This window comes from Dreissena polymorpha, chromosome 4 (genome assembly GCF_020536995.1).
Source record: "Dreissena polymorpha isolate Duluth1 chromosome 4, UMN_Dpol_1.0, whole genome shotgun sequence".
Taxonomy (NCBI): Eukaryota; Metazoa; Mollusca; class Bivalvia; order Myida; family Dreissenidae; genus Dreissena; species Dreissena polymorpha.
Window position 1 is genome coordinate 45,161,081 of NC_068358.1, and position 23,504 is coordinate 45,184,584.

General features: G+C 34.4%; 2 protein-coding genes and 1 long non-coding RNA gene across 11 annotated transcripts in view; 2 read left to right on the forward strand and 1 right to left on the reverse strand.

Annotated features, from left to right (window-relative positions):
• Window positions 1-20,530, forward strand: part of LOC127876660 (uncharacterized) — a 52,595-nt gene extending 32,065 nt beyond the window's left edge. For all 9 annotated transcript variants that reach the window (XM_052421997.1, XM_052422001.1, XM_052421999.1 and 6 more), the window contains one exon: window positions 20,018-20,530. In XM_052421997.1, the coding sequence (XP_052277957.1) occupies window positions 20,018-20,299 (282 nt within the window). In that variant the 3' untranslated portion in view covers window positions 20,300-20,530. The remainder of the gene's footprint in view (window positions 1-20,017) is intronic.
• The window catches only part of LOC127876662 (myelin proteolipid protein-like), a 136,734-nt gene continuing 119,810 nt past the window's right edge, over window positions 6,581-23,504 (reverse strand). The window contains exon 7 of the mRNA XM_052422009.1: window positions 6,581-6,856. Coding sequence (XP_052277969.1) covers window positions 6,719-6,856 — 138 coding nt within the window. The 3' untranslated portion in view covers window positions 6,581-6,718. The remainder of the gene's footprint in view (window positions 6,857-23,504) is intronic.
• On the forward strand, window positions 15,044-18,482 carry LOC127876663 (uncharacterized). Its single transcript, XR_008048013.1, has 5 exons — window positions 15,044-15,352; window positions 17,549-17,655; window positions 17,783-17,981; window positions 18,144-18,254; window positions 18,369-18,482. It is a non-coding gene; the product is annotated as an uncharacterized LOC127876663 (long non-coding RNA).

Consider the following 23,504-nt stretch of genomic DNA (forward strand, 5'->3'; position numbering starts at 1 on the left):
TTTATATTTTCATAAGCATTGATTGACTTAAGAAACATGAAAACACAATACCATAAAGCATTTGAGATAAAAGTCAAAATCCATTTCAAGCTTATACACTCGCGATATACAAAGTTTATCTGTTATTTGTATTAATTTTGTATTAAAATATTTTTTTATTTTTTTACATCCAGTGTAGGAAAATACACAGAACAGAACACAAAGACATAAATGATTAAACTGCAGTCCTTTCTATGAAACGGTTGATATCTTTTAATGATATTTAAACCGTTTAAACAATGTAAACCTCGTGAAAAGGACTAAAATAAGTTCCAAAAAATATGTTGCAGTTATCAGTTATAGTAAGTCGTAAAATTGCTCTGATTGTATGGCCTGCAAATCGCAACCTTACCTTGTGTTTGACTTTGGATGTATACATACATATTGCCGTATGTTAAACATAAGTATGTAAAACCTCATGTATCTGGTTCACGTGGTAAGAAATGGTTGAGCTTTATTACAGACAGCGTCTAAATCTGAAGGCAAAAGGCCACATGATGAAGTGGAATCAGTTATGAAGTTGCGATCAGAACAAGATATTCAAGAATTGCACCATAAAGTGGCAGAGTTAGAGATAATAATCAAATCTTTGCACAGTGAGCGAGACGATCTGCTGCTCAGGTTGTCTATTTATATGCGTACTTGTATTTATATTCCTCTTGCTTTAACCCATTTATGCCTAGTGGACTCTCCCATTCTTCTAAATTGGATCCTTTTATTTCCAAAATTAGGGATGTCTAGTATATTTATTTCTATATTTAGAATATTTCTTACAGAAATTCCTTTCAGCAAACAGCGCAGACCCAGATGAGACGCCGCATCTGGGTCTACGCTGTTTACCAAGGCATTTTTTCTAGACGCGAGGCATAAATGGGTTAAATGCCGATAAAATGTTCTGAGTGATAGAATATAATATAAAGTCCACGGTCAGTTTCATAGTACAGTTTTATAGTATATGTCATCTTTCACATCTCACAAACATGTTTTTTCTAACCAAAGTGTTTATCGTTTTCTATATTAAAATAGTTTTCTTGACTTTTATATTATAATGCAATTTATTGTTGTATATTTTGTAAATGAGTTTAATGCAGTCCACAGCCTATGTTTTATTTCATTTATTCACGAATTGGTATTTCGCATTGATGTCTCGCAAAACGCATACAGTATTTTAAAACACTTAGAGATTGAATCGCTGGTCAAATTATGTTAAAACCATACATTACAAATGTTCCAATGTTAAACTTAAAAATACCAAATCATTATTTTGTTAACCCTTAAGACTTAGCAAAGTCGTTGGAGACAAGCTGGTCCAAGACAATCCGAACATCAGTGATCTGAGTGACAAGAACAGACCCACCAAACTGGGCGAAATGTATTCCGAATTGTACGATAATGAATGGACGGACGCTATTGAAGGTCTACAAGGGGCAGGTCATGATGAAAAAGAGGCTGTTCACACACTTTGCTTAACCTTACAGGTCAATATACTTATAACAATTGCATAAAGGTGATTTTTTGTTTAAAAAGTATTTGGTACAATATTTAAACACAATTTGATATATATTTCTTTATATTCTACTTTTATAAAATAACATCGTAATATAAGATTCTGTAGAAAATAGTGTCAGACGTATCCATTTCAGAAAACCTTTGAGTTTTGTGATGATAAAGCCGTTCAACTGTTAGATGTAACAGCCAATGCGGCAAATGTTTTGTTTTTGGAAGCCGAACAGGCACAGGGCGAGATGGTATCATGCAATACGATTTTCTTATTAATTACACCTGTTTCTGCATTGTAATCGTATTGTACAGACAATAAATCTTAGATATTTCAAAAGATGCATTTGTTATAAAAATCAAAAATAATTTATTATATTTTCAGAAACGACGATTCACCATCGCAATTGCTCCTACGGTAAGTTCATGCGAATAATTGAGTGAACTTGTGGCTCAATACGTATTTAAGACGATTACGGGTCTTAGTTATCTTCAACCAAACAGCGCACAATAGCAAAAATCAAACTCTCCACATAGGAGATTGTTGCATAATTTCCGAATACATTTTCTTTTGGAAAACCTAATCGAAATTGTCAAAATGAGCTTTATTTCGGCAATTCTTTATCTTAAATTTAATTTTAAAAATGTGTGAACACTTCCACAATCGTGGCATAAAACATTACTAATCAACCTGTTTTGCAACGTACACTCGGGCAAACAATGCGAATCAATATCACGTTTAAGGTTGATCCTTACCGAATGTGAATGCATGTAATGTTTTTAGACAGCTTATAAACGCTGTATGTTAAAAGGCGAGGGAAATTAATCCAGAGTTCATTGCGACTGTTTAATTTTTTATTGATGGATCTTATTCATCTATGATAAGATCCATTTTAAACAGTTTTGATAAATTACTGTGAATTATAAAGCAGTAGTATGTTTACATCGTGGTGGTTATTGATAAAGACTTATTAATGCGAATGTCTTCAAAAATTCATAATTTGCATATTTGTATTGTTAATATCTGTCGAAAAGCTATTACAAATATCTACTGCAAGACACTATTGTAGCAACAAAAAACTATTGTAGCAACAAATTCACCTTATTTTCATCCACCACATGTTTAGGTTCATATGGGCTAAAATGTTTATTTTTTCATCATAAGAAAATCAGTTCCGAACAAAGCGGACAGCTCCAAGATTTGTTCGAGGAGTTACAACTACAGAACAGATGGAGACCTAAGGCAACATCTAATCCAGTTCTAACTGGACAATCAGTTCCCGAGGTGAAATATAATATTTTCAGATTATGTCGCTCATCAACCTTTAAATTATGAAACAATAATTTGTTCATTTATGCTACCGAATCCTGATTTGAAATTATTTGATTTCATACTTCCCTACGATAGAGATAAGCATTATGTAACTTATGACGGATCGTGGGTAAAACGATTGAGAGTACGTTGACAGATTTGGGTAGATTTTGAAATATGTCAAAAATACTCGATTTAATTAATACCCCTCATCGGAACTAATGAGGATTTCAAATTAAATGACGCGAAAAAACAATACTTAGAAACAAAATAAGAGAAAAAGCTTGCTCCCAAACATTCAAAACTTATTCTTCACACCATCAGGCAAACATATTTCGCTATGCACTTCTGAAGCTTAATTATTTACTTAAAGCGATCCGCGTATTGTTGTTAACTTTTGCGAAAGATACAGAACATTTCAAATTATATTATCATATGTTCAATTTTTACTGTTGATTATCACTATACTCTATATCACTTTAGTTTTCCCTACTTTTCATACAACGTGGTTTGCTTTTTGCAATATGTGACTCATTATGGGCGTTTTGTCGTTGTAGAAAAAACTGCCGCTCAATTTCGAAGCTGAATACAAACATCTGCGTAAGGAACTTTCAGTAGCAATAGTTCCTGCTTTACAAAAGGTGAATATCCGACTCAATCCTTGTAACTTCCTTTATTTCAACTCGTGCCGTTAACATAAAACTGTGTAATAACCGTTCATTCTGATCAATTTTTTATCTGTAAACAAGATTTGCAAATAATCAATGTGAAATAGGGCGTAAACATACAGTTGATTGCATAATACAAATCATTTAATCATCGGACATATCGCTGAGATCGGTATTACTTGATTTGTTTCTTATGTAGGCATTTCTTGACATCCACTGGGACGATTCGTGCATTCCGGCTATGAAGCCCTTCATCAAGAAATGTCTGTTCCTCTGCTGGATGATGGTAGTGCAGGGCCCACCCCTGTGTTTCGACTGGAGCACCGAACATGGGTCAAAGTTTAATGCAAATTTGTATAAACAGTATACAAAATCTGGAAACACAGTGGATTATGTTGTATGGCCCACAATGTTCTTACATGAAGGTGGACCTATGATTGTGAAAGGTGTTGCACAACCAATAACTGGTATTAGCGATGAAGAATCCAAACATACATAAACTTGGCTTTTGGTTGTCAACGAATGGAGACATAACTGACAAAATATTTTTCCATAGTTTCTAGTGCTCAATATGCACCAAGAACATTAAGCCATGTGTAATATATGTTTGATTTTTGTAAAAGATGACAATTTACGCATGTTAATTCCCGTCGAGCTCAGACTTGAGAATACATAACGGAAATAAATTGATCATAAGGTTTTATGTTTGTTCAAAAAGAACGAATGTTTGAAATATTGGTGTGAAATCCATAAGTAGACCATGCTGCAAATGTTCATTAAAAGTCCAAGGGATGCTTGCATGACAATCGTAACAATGGTAAACGACAGAGATGATGACCATCAATTATTATTAATAATATAAAGCTTCTAGCAGTTGTTAAATTATCATATGAAATAAAACGCTTTGATTTAGTGTTATATTAATTCTAGAAATGGATCGTGAAATATACTTCAATAGGAAAATAATTGTTCTTTAATAGCAAATACTATAATAAATAATTACACTCCAAAACTCTTTACAGGAGAAAAAATATTTCTCGTATCAACTTTTTTTTAAATTACAGAACATTTTTCTGTTCTGTTCTGTAAAAATACACTTATTAAAACTGGGACAATGGTCTTGGAATATTCAATGCAACGCCTAGGGGTTTAAACCGTTTTGAGGCCTGGCCGAACCTCGCACTTAGCCCATTATAATCACAAACCAAAAGCCCGTCTAACACGATCTCAATAAATTATTTTAAAAAAGAAAACAGTTATGCCTAAACGAATGATTAAATCGTTTCGCGTTGCAACGCTTTACAATTTTCAGATTTTTAAGTCGTCAAAAGATGCATATAATGGATATGTTAGAGCATGGTAAATGTTCAGTATTACTGTTTCATCACAAATATCATAACTACAACGAAAATGTGCAAATCTGAAACATTTTGTTTAATTTTGTCAATTTATCAAAACGTGTAAAGACCCAATTGTACACATTCTGGTACGGTGCAAAGTGGTCACGTGTTTGTATAAGATTAGGACATGAAATTCTGGATTCATCATGCGTCTTGATGGTAGCTTAAATGGTAATATGAAACTCGTCTATAATGTCAAATTAATAACGTAACCAAAATGGTATACACAATGATGTTTATTACAATGAATTAATTGCGATATTCTATGAAGCAATATAACAAAGTTGAACAAAACTTGAGGTCATAAAAAGTAACAAGAAATAATTTTAAGTAATTCTTAATACACGACAGAGCGATCATGTTCCCATATAGGCTAAAACATTCACGAAATTAAGCTAACTAACATACACAATTAAATGAAGCGTATATTTTCATCATTGTATATATTGCCATAAACTGGCCAGCATCCAAAGTAGGAGATCTGTGTTCAACTTAAGTTTTAAAACACACACACACACACTGAGCTCTTTACAAATTGTTACGAATTGTTGCAAAATGATTTGTGACGGGATATACACAATTATACAATAAATATTGTCATAATCTACCATAAACAAAACGTGTTCGCAAATTTACTAAAAAATGCAAATAAACTAAATCTAACTACGTTTATATTAAGCACATTTACATAATTAGACAACATCACTTATGACATATTTTACATAAATAATATTATAGTTATTTAAAATGGACCTGAGTGATATAAGTACGAATTCTGTGTTTGTCGAAAATTTTGGAAATTCAATGTACCCCCATACTTATTCTCCAATAATATTTAATTTTTCAAATCTATGATCGATGGTAGGCAAAATGGTCTTGTATATATTCATAACCACACGTTTTTTTTGTTCAGAGCATGTATGCAATGACAAATCTCCACTGCAATTAAGATGAACACTTTAAGGAGCTGCCAAAAACACATTAATGATGCATCAATAACATAAAAATATATGGTAGATAGTAGATTAAACATATACTTCAAACATTCTAATAAAATATAATAATAAGTGACGTATATTAAGACATACACTAAACAGGTTAGTTGTATTGTTTGGTGCCATACCATGAACAATATTGGCGGTATATTGAGTGGCACTGCATATAAGTTTAAATAGTCGCCATACAATGGCACATTTGTTTATAGAAAAAATAAAGTCGTATTTGGAAAACTGTTACAACCCACATAACTCCCGTGAACGCGATATTTCTGCATACAATGAAGCAACACATCCCTAGCTACCAGTAAAACTTCGAGTATATTAGCCAGATAAGAATTACAAAACAAGAAGCACATCGTTATATCCTGGTTTGTCCTAAACTGTAAGTAACTGAACTGGTATCTGTCTGATGAATTAAAAGATTAAAAAACTTGGTCAGTCAAACATAAAACATCTACGAAGAGCTTTTTGATCCACGTTTTAAATGTTGAGCTCAAATTATTTGTAGAATTATTAACGTATTTGATCGCGTTTCGTAACCGTATTTTCTTTAGTTTACGGGACCTTTAGCTCTCTTGGCATATTCAGACATCGCTTTTCTATGAACAATCCAGTGGTGCCCATGCTTGTTTTCAAGTTCATCTACCTTCTTTATTGCACATGTTTAAGCAATACAGACAGCACGTTGCAGTGAGATCCATACACATAAGACTACCGTAATTAAGAGTATTCGCCAATATAGAAAATTCAAAATCAAATCTCGCTCCTTGAATGCGATTGGCTGGTTGGTGGACACGTGACACGTCACATTGTCGTGTCATTCAACTGTTTGGGCGGGGATTGAGGATGCGCCTCCTCAGCGTCATCGTAGGCGTTCAGAGTGGCGAGGCGAGCTTCTCGCAGGTGAGTGACGTTGGCGCTAATACACATAAGGAAATGGACCTGAAATATGAGGGCATATGTATATACAATACAAACTATACTCATATTTGTGTAAGTAAATGTTTACTGTGGAATATATGATTCGAAAATGTCACTCTTCGTGGTTAATGACAACGTAAATTATTGTATGTATATACCTGTATAGCTCGCTAATATTAACATGAACTAATCTTTATGCGTGAATATATACAACTACATTTATGGTCAATGTATCAGCTTCCGTACTGAAAGCGATTTAAATCTATTAAAGCGTACCTAACTAAGTATACTGTCAAACTTTATTATCCTAGTTTAAATCGTAAACGAAACAATTCCGAATGCAAATATGGAAAGCCATTCCATTGTATGATGCTAATGAAGTTTTAGATTTTCAGGTTTATTTTGTCGAACATTATCGTAAGACATTAATATAAAAAAAAAGTAACACATATAATTTATTTTATTAATAGATACTTGAAGTATTTATTAAACACTGCTCTTTGTTAGAATATTTTAACAAAATACATGCATAAACGACAATCAGACAAACAAATGAACGTGGCAATCATTACAAAAAATATGAGCCGCCTCATGCGAAAATGGGTATTATGCCATATCTGGCCAAAGTAGTTTCAGACGAGCCTTCGCATCTGCACATTTTGGTAAGGAGCTAGGCTGTCGGTATTAAATCCACGAAAAGTATCGTGGTATCATTAGCGGAGAGAGTAGCTCCTAACCCGACTGCGTCAATGCGCAAGCCGGTCTGGAGCTACGCTAGACATTTTTGACATTATACTTATTTTCGCATGACGCGGCTAATTTATTGCGCTAGAGACTGGCTAGCGGGACAAAAACTTACAAGGCTAATGATGATGATAACTGCAGAAATGTATGCTGCTCCGTAGTAGTGCAATAGATCCTTGCCCAGCAAACAAACGAGTTAAACATTTCTTAACCCTTTCCCACTCAAAGGCAAAGTGAACATGGCTATAGTATGTGCAAACAGCATAAAACCAGAACAGCCGGCGAGTAAGTCGCAGTCTGCTCAGTGTTTATGCTGTTTGCTGCTCAACAGTATCAAAAGGTTGGAGACCAAGCCTTTAAAACTTGAGTAAAGTAAGAAAGGTCTTTAATTAAATTTAACGTTTAAAGGGACTACACACTACGTCTGTACGTGGTAAAGGGTTAAAACCGCCGAGATAAACTATCACGACGTGATTTATGTAAGATCTGCAAGCTTAGTTGTTGTTTTTTTGTGAACAATTAATATCAATTAAGCATGAGCTTATCTATCTGCAAATGGTGCATGACTTTTGATGCAAGTGATTGAAGATTCGTTTTAAACGCAATTTTAACAACAAACGCAATCTTTTAGGCTTTATATAATGTATCATTTAACTAATAACTTTAACATAAATTAACATAATAATACATAATGTGTACCTTTCAAGAGAAGCGGTAGCTTATGCACCATATTAATTAGAAGACTTACGTGGGAAGTGAACTTTACCAGTCCTCGTTCTGTATCTGCGTTCACGATTAGCTTTTGATTAAAACCTATAAGTAAAATTAGACATGTACGGTTATATTAAGAACGGTTATTCCTCGCGAATGGTGATCCAAATAAATGCCTTATAAAATTAAGGCCAACACTTGAACTATTCATACAAATGCATCACGTTAAATATAGCCCGCTTCATAGAGGCTAAATCACGTATAAATAAGTTCAATAAAATCTGTGTTTTCTATATTGTATGAAAACTAACTGATTTATTATGAAATATGGTATTCATAACATCTCCTACTGCCTTAAAATCTGGTAAGCCCCTGTGGGGGTATATGGATTCGTTTTCTTTGACTAAATAGGCTGCTCAAATAATTGAGTTCTAAAGTTCCAGTTAAAAGCTTATAGGAATGTATTCACGTCATCCTTTGGCCATTTACACAATAAACATAAGGTTGAAAACTCAAATCCAGTCAAAGAGATCAAGAAATGAGCCACGCTCTACGAAAGCAGACCTTAATTCATATACGTAAAGTATCGTCATAGATTAGCATGTGAAGTCCGCACAGGCTAGTCAGGAACAACACTTTAAGCTTCAATGTTCGTTTAAGAGAAGTCTCTTATAAACGAAAATAAGTATAGGCGGAAAGTTAGATTATGTGGTCTGCACGGGCTCATCGGGGAACAAAACGTGACGCACATGCATTTAGCCCACTTTATCCAAAACGCGACTCAAATCATGAAGTCTATTCTCACCGTAGTTGGCGAGGTCTATCTGTGTGACCCTCTTGATGTCAACCAGGTAGAGGAGCAGCCCCAGTCCTGTGACCGGAATGAAGAGCAGGGCGCTGGCCAGCACCCAGGCCACACACAGGATGTACGACAACACCAGCATCTGGCAAAGGTGAGGTAACTTGGGATTAATGTTTTGATTTATAAAAAAACATGGTAATAGTATGTGTTTAATGTTATTTATTTTATGCTTTCCGGTGGTTTATAGAGAAATATCAGTGAATTAAAACTGATAATTTCACTGTTACAAACAGTAGAAATTATCAGTGAAAATTATCGATAATTTTCACTGTTTACTATGAAATGACGTCATTTTTGTGACGAAATGACGTCATTATCCAAGCGAAATTCTTTAGTTAAACTCTTAAACGATGTATATAAATTGTGAAAAAAATCATAAAATAAAAAGAAAATGTGTTGGATTCGGTGGAATATCGATTTTAATTTACTAGTGATCATAAAAAATATTTTTTTCACTCGTGGCTGCGCCACTCGTGAAAATATCATTTTCTATGATCACTCGTGAATTAAAATCGATAATCCACCGAATCCAACAAATATTCTCTATTTATTTAATGCTTTCCGGTGGTTTATAGAGAAATATCAGTGAATTAAAACTGATAATTTCACTGTTTCAAACAATGAAAATTATCAGTGAAAATTATCGATAATTTTCATTGTTCACTGTGAAATGACGTCATTTTTTTACGAAATAACGTCATTATCGCAGCGAATTTCTTTAGTTAAACTCTTAAACACTGTATATATACTATGAAAAAAAGCATGAAATAAAAAGAAAATTTGTTGGATTATCGATTTTAATTCACTCGTCATCATAAAAAAATCGATAATCCACCGAATCCAACAAATATCTTCTATGTGTTATATATTTTTCCGCGAAACGACGTTACGTTAATGTATGACGTTGACGTCACTTCCTATGTTTTTGTTTACATTGGTACTACTGATGAAGGCTATGGCCGGAACATATTTTATATTATAAAAAATATAATTAATTAACAAAAGTAACGTGTTTTGCACGGATTATTGCTATGATTGATATCATATTAAGTAGTAAAATAAATAAAAAAAATATCGCAAACTTCCAGCGCGCAATATTCTTATATTACTCACTGTGTTGCTATACGTTTTCAGCAATGTGAAAATATATTCGGTAAAAAAACGCCATTGGTTTGTTTTTCATTTGATATCATAATTGCAAATGGGTTAATTAACAAGCGCTCAAAAAATATAACTTATCACCCGTTAAGTGTGGTACAGCATGTTACTTTTAGAGGCTCTAACAATACAATTATATGCCCGATTTCAATGTGACCGGATACTAGTTCAAGAATGTGACAAGAAGTCCAGTAGCGAACGCGCAATAACAATGTATAAAAAGTCTTTCCGCATGTATAAGAACATCAGAAAATGATCTTGTTTTTTCAGTGTAATACCTGTATTTTTTTTTAAACTAAAGATACATTGAACACACATTTAAGGGACAAAGTATGTGTGTACAATACAAAATAATGTAAGTTCGGATACTATTGGCTATAAATGCAAGGGAGAATACTCGCCTTGTTAAGCATGCTTCGAATATCTGACTTATTCCCCTTCGCAATTTATGAAATTTCTTTATAATACTTTTGTTGTGAAATATCTTCATAATACTTTGGTTGTAACACATTTAATTTCGAAATACAATTTCTTTACAAGTTTACTTCAAACTTTGGATAAAAAGCTAACATTTGCAATAAGTAAACACCGTTACAACAGAAGATAGAAGACATTACCTGACTAGTAAGTACATTAGTATTGAGTTGAATGTACAATAAGAACCAATATTTAGAAGAATTTAACGTCAAAACCAATAGACGATAAACACGCTTTAAAAAGCCACATATCAGTCTCACTCTTAAAAAATCGTATCGTATCAACACTTCACACTAGATAAGTACCAGGGTGCAGGATCACGTGACTATGTGTGTACCGGTGAGTGGTGATTGTTTTTTCGAATAACTTTTTCAAACAATGTTTTCAGAAGAATTTCAACTAGTGCATTAAATACAAATTTGTAATGCTGCTTATGGCAATATGAAAAAAATCAAAATTACTGTATTTAATAACAATGTGTTCTTGTTCAAAAATTATCTGTGTACTGCATTCATTTATACGCTCATGCCTCACGCAACGTGAAATTTTGTCATCAATTTCAGACGTATTGAAGTATTTATTTTTATACCTTAAGATATCGGCAAACACTGCAAGAAAAACTGTCTTTTATGCACTAAAGATTTTTGCAAACGAATTTCAAAAACTGGAGATATTTGCAAATATAAAGTTCTTAACGGTGTGTTTCCATTCTGTGCAGCCCGTGTGTAAACCCTTGAAACCCCGTTGATTCTGCACCCTAAGCACGGCTTAGGAAAGATGAAGTGAACTCACCATGATATTGAGTACTCGGCCGCAGGTGTTCTTGCCCGAGGTGTTGAAGCAGTGCCGACAGCTTGGCTCCGAGGAAACGTGACCCAGCACAAGGAGGCACGTGCCGATCACAAACATGCCGCAAACGACACCGATGATTGTGTACTCCATGAACCACAACCTGGTAAAATGACATTTATATGTATTGGTACATAGAGGAAATTTAAGGAACATCTTTGAATTGCATAGAAACACATACATAGTTTATGTGATGATATAGTTCGTCTGTCTTGTTTACAAAAGCAATTACTCTGAATGTGTGGTCAAATTATCGAGACAGATTTCTGCAAAAGTTAAGCCCTCCTAACTTGGTGCGATAAAACAATGCACCAATACTTATATGTTACTTATACTATTGTCTCAATTTAAAACGAAATTCAAGACATTTCGCAGAGTAAAGTGTTTTTCTACAATTTATTGTGTATTCTTTTTTCGATAGCATCGATGAAGATCCATGTAATTTCCGGCATATGCAAAGAGGTAATAATATTTCCTGAGTTGTCGATTTACTCTCAATATACAGTTTATTTATGAAGTCCGGAATTGACAATCCCCCAACTCACAACTCTTTCTCCTCCAGGAGGTCACGTGTCCGGTGCGCGCCCACAAGAAGACTTCCGGTGAGGCCCCCGAGACCCACGAGGAGAGCGATCCACGCGACCAGTGACGCACATGGCACGTGACTTAGGCAGTGGAGCGTCCTCTCTAGACAGTTTTCGCTATGAGCTGAAAATAGATATGCATAGGCATTATTTCACATGTGTCTCGTTTTGAGAAGAAAATATCAATGTATTATATACACAAATCAAAATACGTGTACGTGTTGTATATGATGAGCCGGAATTAACACATTTGCGTCACGTGTCAATCCGCACATGCATATCAGGGACGACACTTTCAGCCTTAACTGGATTAGCTAAGAAGAGACTTTTTTAAACGAAAACTTCTCTACATGCGAGAAGTGTCTTATCTGATCAGCTTATGCGGATTGCACAGGCTGATCTGGGACGACACTTTAAGCACATGCATTTCACCAAGTTTTCCCAGAGCGCGGCTGATGAGTGTTTCGTAGTTTATGAAGTTCCTCCGTTACAAACTGAATGATGTGAATATCGGGGTGTACGCCATCATCCGCGCTTAACTGTACCTTGTAAACACGTCTACATATATAGAGAAAACGACAATGTAACTTTTTTTAAATACTGAAATAAATACGCACACAAGCATGCGTTTTCCCAAACAATTTTATTCAACAGTTTATTGTAATAAGCGATGTGCGGATGCGATGCTATATAACGTAACACATTGTAATTGTCTAGACGTAAAACAGTTACTAAAAACTACCATGCAACAATGTATTATCATAACCAAGCAGCTGAGTTATGCGATAAATGTACCCACCACTGTATTGTGGGACGTAGATGCTAGATAGCAAACAATATGTAGATGTTATCAGAACAGTATGGTTATGAATCGCATGTGCCTTTGCTGCGTTTCTAAAAAATATATATATTTGTTTCTCTCATTCCTCGTACATTCGCATGAATTCGGAGTGCACCGGTCTGCATCCGACGTGCAGTGATTGTAACAGCTGGCATGACTTATTGATATGCAAAAATTGCCAACGAATAATTGATGGCGGCGTAAATAGGCATTGATACCGTCTGTAGTATGTGAAATGTCACAACGGAAACGACAAAGAACAGCATAAAAGCGTCAAATTCACATGGCATACATTCATCAGTGTTTTCAATAAAACAATCAACAAAGTGACACAGGCACACCAACAACGGTGGTTTAAGCATGTCCATAAAGATTTAAATATATATGATTTTCCCAGAAACATCAACTGGAGACTGGAGAGATTATATTTGTACCGTTCTTATAGATAAGTATTTGCAGCAATTGATCCTTTGTCTAAAATGCAAAACGACCTTTTTCTGAAAGTAAGCACTTTGAGAAACAATATGCGTAAAGATTTTTTAAATGCTATCAAAAAGTGATAATATTGCCAATCAGATTCGCGGACTCAGACATCATTCACTCCAAAACAAAATTCAAACAAAAAAACTCGTTTATCCGTGTGTGACGATATAAACGTAAACCGAATCTCCGAACAAGAATCAGTCAGTAGCTGACTACGCGCAACCGGATTCTCCTGTCGGCTGTTCCCGCTGGAATGCACACCTTGACACCTCGCGCTCTCATGCAGATTAAACTGGACCACTATAAAGATTCCATATAGACACCGATTGACACCTCGTATCGATTAATTTTTAATCTGACACTGTTTCCGCACGCATCCGTAGACTACTGGCCGCAATGGGGATCACCTTGTTCGCGTTCTGTTGAGCATATCAACCTTATACCGGCAGGTCCATGCGGCAACAACAGATCGATGTTCCAATGATTCATACTTTTTTCAAGGAAAAAATACAGGCTTCTGATTGAAAAGCCTTCAAGCATAGAATTCGTTAATTGGCCATAATTCCTCAGCGATTCTGTCAACAACAATGTCTAACAGCATCAATGCATGGGAACCATGTTTCAGACGTATTAAAACGCAACTGTCAGTGGTGCAATACAGCCACAATGATCGATATCGTTTGAAGCAACACTAAGCAGTCTTAACTTTGCATCAGCCTTGAATATTTTACTCTGGGCGACGTGCAATAATCTGGCCAATTATTTCTAACGCAATATTTCTATACAACGAAAAAGCTCCTCATCTGTAAAGAGTCCATGATCATGCATCAATTCAGGACTATAGCTATTTATGGCTCAAACAATCTAGTGCAACAACCTTCAAGGTTATTCGCCTTGAACTATAAATCACTGAACCTGCGACATTTTAACAAGTTCTAAGGTATAATTCAATACGAGGATATTTATTGTCTTTTATCGGAATCGATGGTATAAATTGGCACATGCGCGCGCAGCACATTATTACTGTTTGTCACCAATGACGTTGTCTGTCTTGAGGTATACCTAATTGCGGGTCTCTACAGACCAACTGCGATTTTATTAACTACTACTAATACTACTACTACTACTACTACTACTACTACTACTACTACTACAACCACTACTACTACTACTACCACTACCACTACTTCTATATACTATTCGGTAAACGTTAGTCCATTTATTGTTTTATTTAAAATCCCGCCGAGAGCCCTGCCTGCCGATTCCGCTAGTGTGTGACGGAGAAGTCAAGCGTGTCTGATAAAATGCGCAGTGGTATTTATAACTGTTCGTTCAGTTTATAGCGTGCTCTCAGCTGTTAAAGGTACACGTTGTTGGTTGCTGACTTTGTTTTCGCAAATGCATAACGCTCGTTTCGGAAGGATTTATTTTCTTGCGCCATCTTTTGCACCATGCATCGACTTATCCAGCATATTCTCTTGAAAGTTGCGAGGGTGTATTTCCCTACTGAGTACTTTCGTTTTAAACATAATGAAGATCTTCAGGCGTTAGTTAATATATCTCTGTTTTAAATAACAAATCAGAACAATATCGGACAGGATCAGTTATTTTTATTTTATGAACATACACTTACCATGGGAAACAGTTCTGGGACGAACGTTCGTAAAGATTGTGATGTTATTGCTGCAATTTTTGACGAGAAGAACAAATGGCACGAGATTTTATCAGGCGCTAAACATCCCGACATGGTTCTCATCAATGACTTGTTATTCAACACACATCAAAGGCTAAAATGTTACGTGAAACAGGTACATTTAAGTTTCCATCTTATACTTGTTAACCAACTGGTTTGTATCAAACATGAAACGATACTTGCCTGGGTTGGGATAAGTAGTCGGGGCATGGCTCGTTCGTTGGGTTGGGTAAGGGAGTTTCTTGTCAACCGTTACCACTCAGTATGTTCTTAGTGACATGCTTCATGATTCGTCAACTATAGGCTCAATCTTGTTATATATCGCTCACCTGATTAAAATGCTGTATCAGAAGAGAAACAAACTGGCAATTGGAAAGTAAATGTTTCAGTGGTTTGAAAATATTAAAGTTTCGTAATCAGTGGATTTGAACATTTTGAAGTTCTTCCACTAAGGATGGCATATAATTTAACCGTCCATCCCTCAGCCAGTCCAAACGTTTGAGTATTCGGCTCGCTAACTCAACGTTTATGAATCTGAAAAGGTTAACAAGCACAAATAATCAAGAGGAAACTCAATAACCAGCTTAAGCTCACCAGGCACTGTGTTACGGCCTTTGCATTTCTCAAAATATGATTCTTAGATGATTTCCAGCTCTTATCTCAACTATCTTTCACTTGAATGCAATTATTTTTTTTCAAATCATGCCTTTAGAACGATTTCCACTCTCTGTGTTCAACCAGTTTTAATAGAAGTATCACCACATTTTATGATTATGTTCATAAGCGTACACATTGGGGCCCAGTTCGAAAACCATCAAAATTCTATGAATTAGTATGTCCCTTCAATTTCTGTACATATTGCTCTTTGATGAGTCTTCCCTATAACGCAAACACTGTACATGTTTTAACACTCAAACTTAAACGACTGTTGTTAATTCAAACTAACGCAATATCAATCTCCTGTGATACAAGCCTTCAGAACGTAACATCTTGGACACATCTTTTGCTGTATTATATATCAGTTGCTTTCATAAATAAAAAATAACAAATGCATACAATTGGCGTTGTGTTTGGATAAGTAAGAAATAACAGTGATCAATGGTTGCAGTCTGTCTAAACAATTTTTAAACGTGCACCACTTTGTTCCGATTTATCCTTATCAAGTGTCACATTGAACCATTATTCAACGAAACTGAAATGTAACAGTTACTCATCCGAATATTTATCCCTATTTTCAACATGTTGACTGCGTAGCTATTTTTTAAATAATACCTTTACAAACAGATTTCGCGAATATCTTCAAAAGATCCCATGGCAATCAATTTAACCGCTACAAAAAATGAGGTGTCAAATGCAGTTTTATCGTTCTTCTTTTATATCTTATTACATCTCGCACTCGTGAAGAACAGGTAACGTATATATCACATCTTACATCTTTGACGACCATTTAGTTAATGAAACTGAAACTAGATATAATCCGCACTGCACTTACTTCATGAAATATATCCATGTTGGGGTTTTTTGCGAATTTATACATGAACGAGCGAATTGAAAACCGTAACATGCTAATTTGCGATGGGTTCTTTCCACAGTGTTTGAAATATTGTGGCTCTGTAACATCAGTAAAAGATAACATGCAGTTATTAGGCTGCCACTGGTGGTATGCCGCTTGACCTAAACTGCTCAAGATTTAAATTTCAGTTGTATGTAGCATGTGCTACAATATAACAAATAGTAATACACAAATAAAAAGTATTAAATTGAACCTATTCGAAGTACCACTGAGAAAAGTTTCTTTGAAGTGAATATCAAAATAGTTTATTGAGAATCAGTAATGGAGGAAATGTATCATTTATATTTACTATTTATCAAAGACACATACAGACTTGTATGCAAGCCAGTGCCATGGTTAATTTGCAGCAAACAAGTAATGGCTGATAATACATTTATATCACAAAATAATCGGACATACACAACAAAAATACCATGATTAGAATATATCGGATGGCCCTGGTACATGTATGCGTATGCTTATCCACATGGTCTGGCTTCAATGCTTAGTCGGTATGAAATACGATGGAATTCAGAAAATGCATAATATCCAATCAGATGTTTAAATAAGGCATATTTAGATGACTATTAGATTATATTCTAGCCACCAACCCCACAACCAATCACAAGTTTGGCAGTCACTCATCAGAAATTGACAGATGAATATCGTTGATTTCGAACTTTTTTATTATTTAATATATTTTCTAAGAATATTTTGAAAAAGTCGTAACACATATACATATGTACGTTTTCGTTACAGATGCATTCAACATCCGTTGAAATACAAACAGATCTGGATGAACGTACGATTGAATTGGAAGAGCAATTAGAAAAGCTAAAAACCGATAGGGACGCATTAACAATAAGGTAAAGTTTTAGATTGATATTCCATTAATTGTACACAAAATAACTGATAAGTGCATCCATAACATTCCATCATACAATAAACTGTTCATACGTTTGATGTAATGTATTGTTATTTGAACGACCGTAGGCTAAGCAAAGTTGTGGGCGAGAAGCTGATGAAGGACAACTCTTACATAACTGATCTCAGTGACGAGAATAGACCAACAAAAATAGGAGAGGTGTACACAAAGTTATACGACAACGAATGGACGGATGCATATGAAGCGCTAACGAAATCATGATACAAAGGCACAGAGGCTATAGGAACTCTGTTCAAGACATTAAAGGTACACGAAAGTAGAATTTTTAGAATCTTATATAATAATTCTAAACCAGTATCCAAGTACAATTTAGCTTGTCATGATTGCTTCGACTTTTTGAATGACTAGTCAATACCATTCCACTTCCATTATAAATAAAATGTATTAGTTGTCAATGGTGCACTGCAGGTATGTTTCGAGTTCTGTCATTCAAAGGCCGATCAGCTCTTGAAGTCGACTGTGAAAGTTGCTGCAAACGTCCTTTTTCAAGAATTCCACGAAGAAATGAAAGACCAGAAGGTAGGTTTAAGTCCGATTTCGGACGTAACATTGTTGTTTTTATAAGTGTATGTTATAGATAAGTTTATATGTTGGAATACAAATAATATAATAAATTACTTAACACCTTTTCAGAAATTGCGTCAGACGTTAGCAGTAGTGTCCAAGGTATGTTATTTACTATAATTTTATTTGCACACACGAACATGAACTTCAAAGCTTACAATAATGGATTTATTTGATCTTTTTATTTAGTAGGTGCTAATGACTATATATATATATATATATATATAGTTCTTCTTTAAAACGTTAAGCCTTCAGCGCAGGTGGAAGTCCAAAAATTCAGACGATACAAAGCAGTCACTTGAAGTGTTGGGCACCGTATGTACCTTGAATATTTCGGCAATCACATACATGCCTAGATATTGTATATCGAGAAAAAATATTTGCATTTTCTAGGGTGGATATGGTTATGTTTTACGTCTTGTTATAACTGTAAGTATGTTATATCTGCTTTTTATAATGAAAACAGTTGAACCCCATCAATAAACGATTAAATGATCGATCGACTTGCTCATTCTCTGCAATTCAAATGCAGGCGCATAGTTATTTTTGTCCGAAAAATCGTATCCCAGCTATTAAACCATTGTAGAATACATGCATATTATTAGATTCAGAAATATAAAACCCCAATCTTTCGAAGAAGAATTGAAAAGAATCCGCAAACAGATGTCAGTAATACTCATCCCAGTTGTACAGAATGTAAGCTATGAACAGCTATAAGTACATCTATTTCCTTTGTGTTACATATTGTAAGCTATGAACAGCTTTACGTACATTTATTTCCTTTGTGGTACATAATGTAAACTAGTGAGCAGTAAGAAAAATATACATTGTGGTACAGACTGTAAGCCATCAGCAGCTATATGAAAATCCATTGTGGCACAAAATGTAAGCTTGGGCAAGTAAGCAGTATATCCATTGCATAACTTAATATAAGCTATTGAGCAGTTAAAAGTATAATTATATTTGGTACAGAATGCTATTGATCAGTATGAAGTGTATTAACTATTGTACAGAATTTAAGCTATTGAGCGATAAGCAGTACATTCATGTTGGTTCTGAGAGTAAGCTATGAACAGCTAAGTATATCAATTGTTGTACAGAATGTAATTTATGAGCAGCTATATTTATATAAATTGTGGTACAGAATGTAATTTATAAGTATATATTTTGTTGTAAAGGTTGTAAACTATGAGCGGTAAGAACTATGACCCTATTTAGCAGTAAAAGGTTCATCCATTCTGGTACAGAATGTATGTTATGTACAGCTTTATGTATATCTACTGTGGTATAAAATGTTAGCTTGTGGGCAGTAAATGTTTATTCGTCTTGGTACAGAATGTAAGTTATGCAAAACTATTAGTATATTCATTGTGGTACAGAATGTAAGCTATGAAAAGCTATACGTATATCAATTGTGGTACAGAATATAAGGTATTAAGAGCTTCTTGTACACAAGTTGCTCATAAATCGATTTAAGTTATACCTGGCGAAAACAAAAACACAGGTAAAATAATACATTGTTCTCATATTTCCATCAAAGTTTAAGTCACTCATTTTGATGCGCATAACGGACTTGTTCGGTATCTGAGCATTTGTTTATTCTTTGGTTTCCAAGGTTTAAACCTGAAAGCAATATATTTCGAAAGATTTGATGATTTATAAGTACAATTTTTACACTTCATTTCCGGAAATAATCGTTATAATTCATGTCCTTTCAGGCATTTCTGAAGACTTATTGGGACGACAAGTGTAATCCGGTCATGAAGCCCTTCATCAAGAAATGCCTGTTCCTTTGCTGGATGATGGTTGTACAGGGGCCGCCCATGTGCTTTGACTGGAGCACCAAAGAAGGGTCGCAGTTTGATGCAAATTTGTATAAACAGTATACAGGATCGGGAAAAGTGGTTGAGTTTGTTGTTTGGCCTACACTGTTCTTGCACAACGGCGGACCTGTTATTGCAAAAGGCTTTGCCCAACCTAATGTAGGAAAGACTGTATAATTTCATGATTTGTACCAAACTATCAAATGCACTGACAATCGTACATTTATCACGGAGTGTTCGTCTATAAAAAGAGTTGCGTGAATTTTTGTCGTTTTTGTTTCATCTTGGGTTACTTGTAATAATTTTAGATAATGTTTATCTAAACATTATTCTTCATCAGCAATATGCGAAAATAAACATGTTATTTGGAGCTTAAACAAATATCCTTGATAATTGAGGTATTTATACGGAAACGTATATGGTACACCCCAATAATGTGGTCATGCCGGAATAATTTATACCGACTTACTGTGAAATAACATGGTATGTCGACATAGTTTTGTAGCTTTCCCCACCTTAATTTTACTCGTCATAACGACATTAAGTTGAAGTCTCGACGTAAATGTTTCCGGCTTTTCCCGAAAATATATTTGGTCGACATGATCTAAGTCGACAAATCTACATAATTTTTGACGTCATGCTCTTTTGAAAATGACTTGTCGACACGATGAGTTAATTTTTAAGCCATGACACCTTTTTCATATCACGTCGTCATAGAATTTTGACATCATCACATTATTGCAACATTGGTTCATGACTTCCGGCGTCGAACAGATGTTTAGTTTCTGGTATATTCTTTTGAAACACGCAAGGCCTCAGACAGTCCATTTTTACATCAGGAATGCTTGGTATAAAGGTAAAAATAACATTTGCAAACAATAAATATTAATGTGTTCGTTGGATTTTATGGGCATTTAGAGAGCTTAAATCTCGATTGATTCGTTTAGATATTTCTCTTTAACTAATACATGCAAAACGTGTGTTTAACGACTCACAACTTTTTTATATTGCAGATTTGTGTCTTAGTGGCACTGAGGTTTTTCATTTCGGCTTCCTTGCGAATTGGAAACCATTGATCGTATTCAAGAGAGATACTTTGTAAAGAAACCGTAGTTTGGGTGTAAAGATGACTTCATTCCCGTCCTAGAACATGTGTGTGAAATGCAGCGGGAGCAACTGCCAGTTCCTGAATCGATTGAAAGTGCGACTTCTTTGTTCTTGGCCTTCACTGAAATATTGGATGGTTACTAATTACATATGCACAAATATATGCTTAAAAATTGGTTATATTTTGCAAATTTAGTTGTTAAGTTAGTTTAGTTCAAGTAAGTTTCGTTTCGAGTTTTATTTACAATGTTTCGATAAGCAACACAAATTGATATTCTTGTTATTGGAATTGATCTTGAAGTAGTTAAACGTTGTTATTTTGTTTGTTAAAATAAATTCACTCATATTGTTGTACACATTTACAGACATTGCAAACAATGAAACGTTACTAATTGTTTGAAAACATGGCGGTCATTTAGTTATGAAATCCTCGTAAATTGTGGAATGTTCCTTTTAAAATATGGTTCTTTTAAAAGATTTTATTTCAAACTTCAATATATTAAACAAAACGACTATTGTAAATCTTATATTTAATATTAACACTGTCGCAAATATATGATATGTTTATTTTGTATTTTCTTACTTGATTTTCTGTTCCTGAAACTCCAGTGTATATAGTACATGTTTGAAATAAATGTTCATACTGCAATTATTTTTTTTTTTTTTTTGGATGGTCAAATAATTCGTTTTTGAGGAAATGGAAAATTATTCAAATGTGACACAAAATAGGGTTATTTGTAGATCAATTTTAGGGCTAGTTAATGTGATCGGTCTTTCTTTATTGTCCGTCAAAATTTGCACTAAAGCGAAATCACCTACTCAGCTGTGTCAATAATACCAAAACATGAACAGTCTTCAAAGCTAGTAAGGTTGTAGTTTGCTTTTATTTCCATATTATGTCCACATCGCACATTACTTATCAAAATATTTTCAAAAATTTGAAATATTTGTTTACAAGCCGGTATAGTTTTATATGAGTTGTGATACACGTACCCTTTGACTAGATCGGTCTGTGGTCTGACCCTATATATATATACTCAACTGGATTATTGAAAGCGAATTATGCATTTAATCGCCAATTTTACGTGCAGTCATCATTGTAAAACGACAAAAATGCACGGCGAATATTTAAGTAACGATTGACTAATAACATTTTATTTTTCTTGCAGTTTATTACATAATTACAATTGCCCTATGTTTCACTAGTGTACATTATTCTGATTGGCTATAGTATATCATTTGACTGGGCTTTAATATTCAATGAAGCGAGTTGCCTCCACGAAGCGCACGAGGAAATCGAGCGTGGGACAACTTGGTTTAATTATGCCATGTGCGACATGCACACAGTCAAAACTGCGTATTGTAAAAGGGGCGCCTACTAAATTGATGCACGAATAAATCCCAAATTATATTGTATTTTAGCCAAACCATTGAAAACATATGCAGAATGATAATCGTAATTGCATGTATAAGAATTGAAACGCTCTTTTCTTCGCTTCAACGATGTAAGTAGGTTAGTTTTGGTATTTAATTCGGCTTTATGCAAATTAGTTCCTCACAAAAAACATGCACATTTTCAACTAGAGATAACTAAACATCTTACATTTAAAAGACCGGAAAGCGCGTTCAAGATATCACTTCAATAGCTGCAGTGAAGTATCAAGCAGATACATAATGGTGAGCATTAATATACGATTCAATAAAACCTTTATTCAGATTTAACAAAAGTTGACCTTCAAATCTTCGCATAGAAGCTGATAATTTAAATTTTAAATCTCTAATTCTAAATATCAAATATAAAAAGATGATTTATAAAACAACATAACAGCTAATGAGTTTCAAACTGTTCTTCAGTATTTATTCAGAAAAAGTAAGACAAATGAAAACAAAGTTAAGGCCATATCACTTTCTGAAATGGTCAGAAGTGAGTGGGGTAATGTAAAACAATAATTCCTTATATTAACATTGTATTATGAAGTTTGGAACAATGTGCACAATTAAAATGACATATGCTTAAGTGATACATGAACCAGTTCTAATGAAATCTTTCAAAAAGAGTATATAATAACATGTTTTCACCTTATAAACCACTTTCTTCTTGGGCTTTGGAAGTCCTTATTTTCTTGTTTTGTTCATAAATCCGTTGACACCAGCTGGAACCTACACTACTGTAGTAGATAATGTTAGAGTATTATTAAATATTACACACTAGAAACACCGAAAAAGGGATACTTTTGTGCAAGAAAAAAATGTAAACAACTAGAGTAAAAAAATA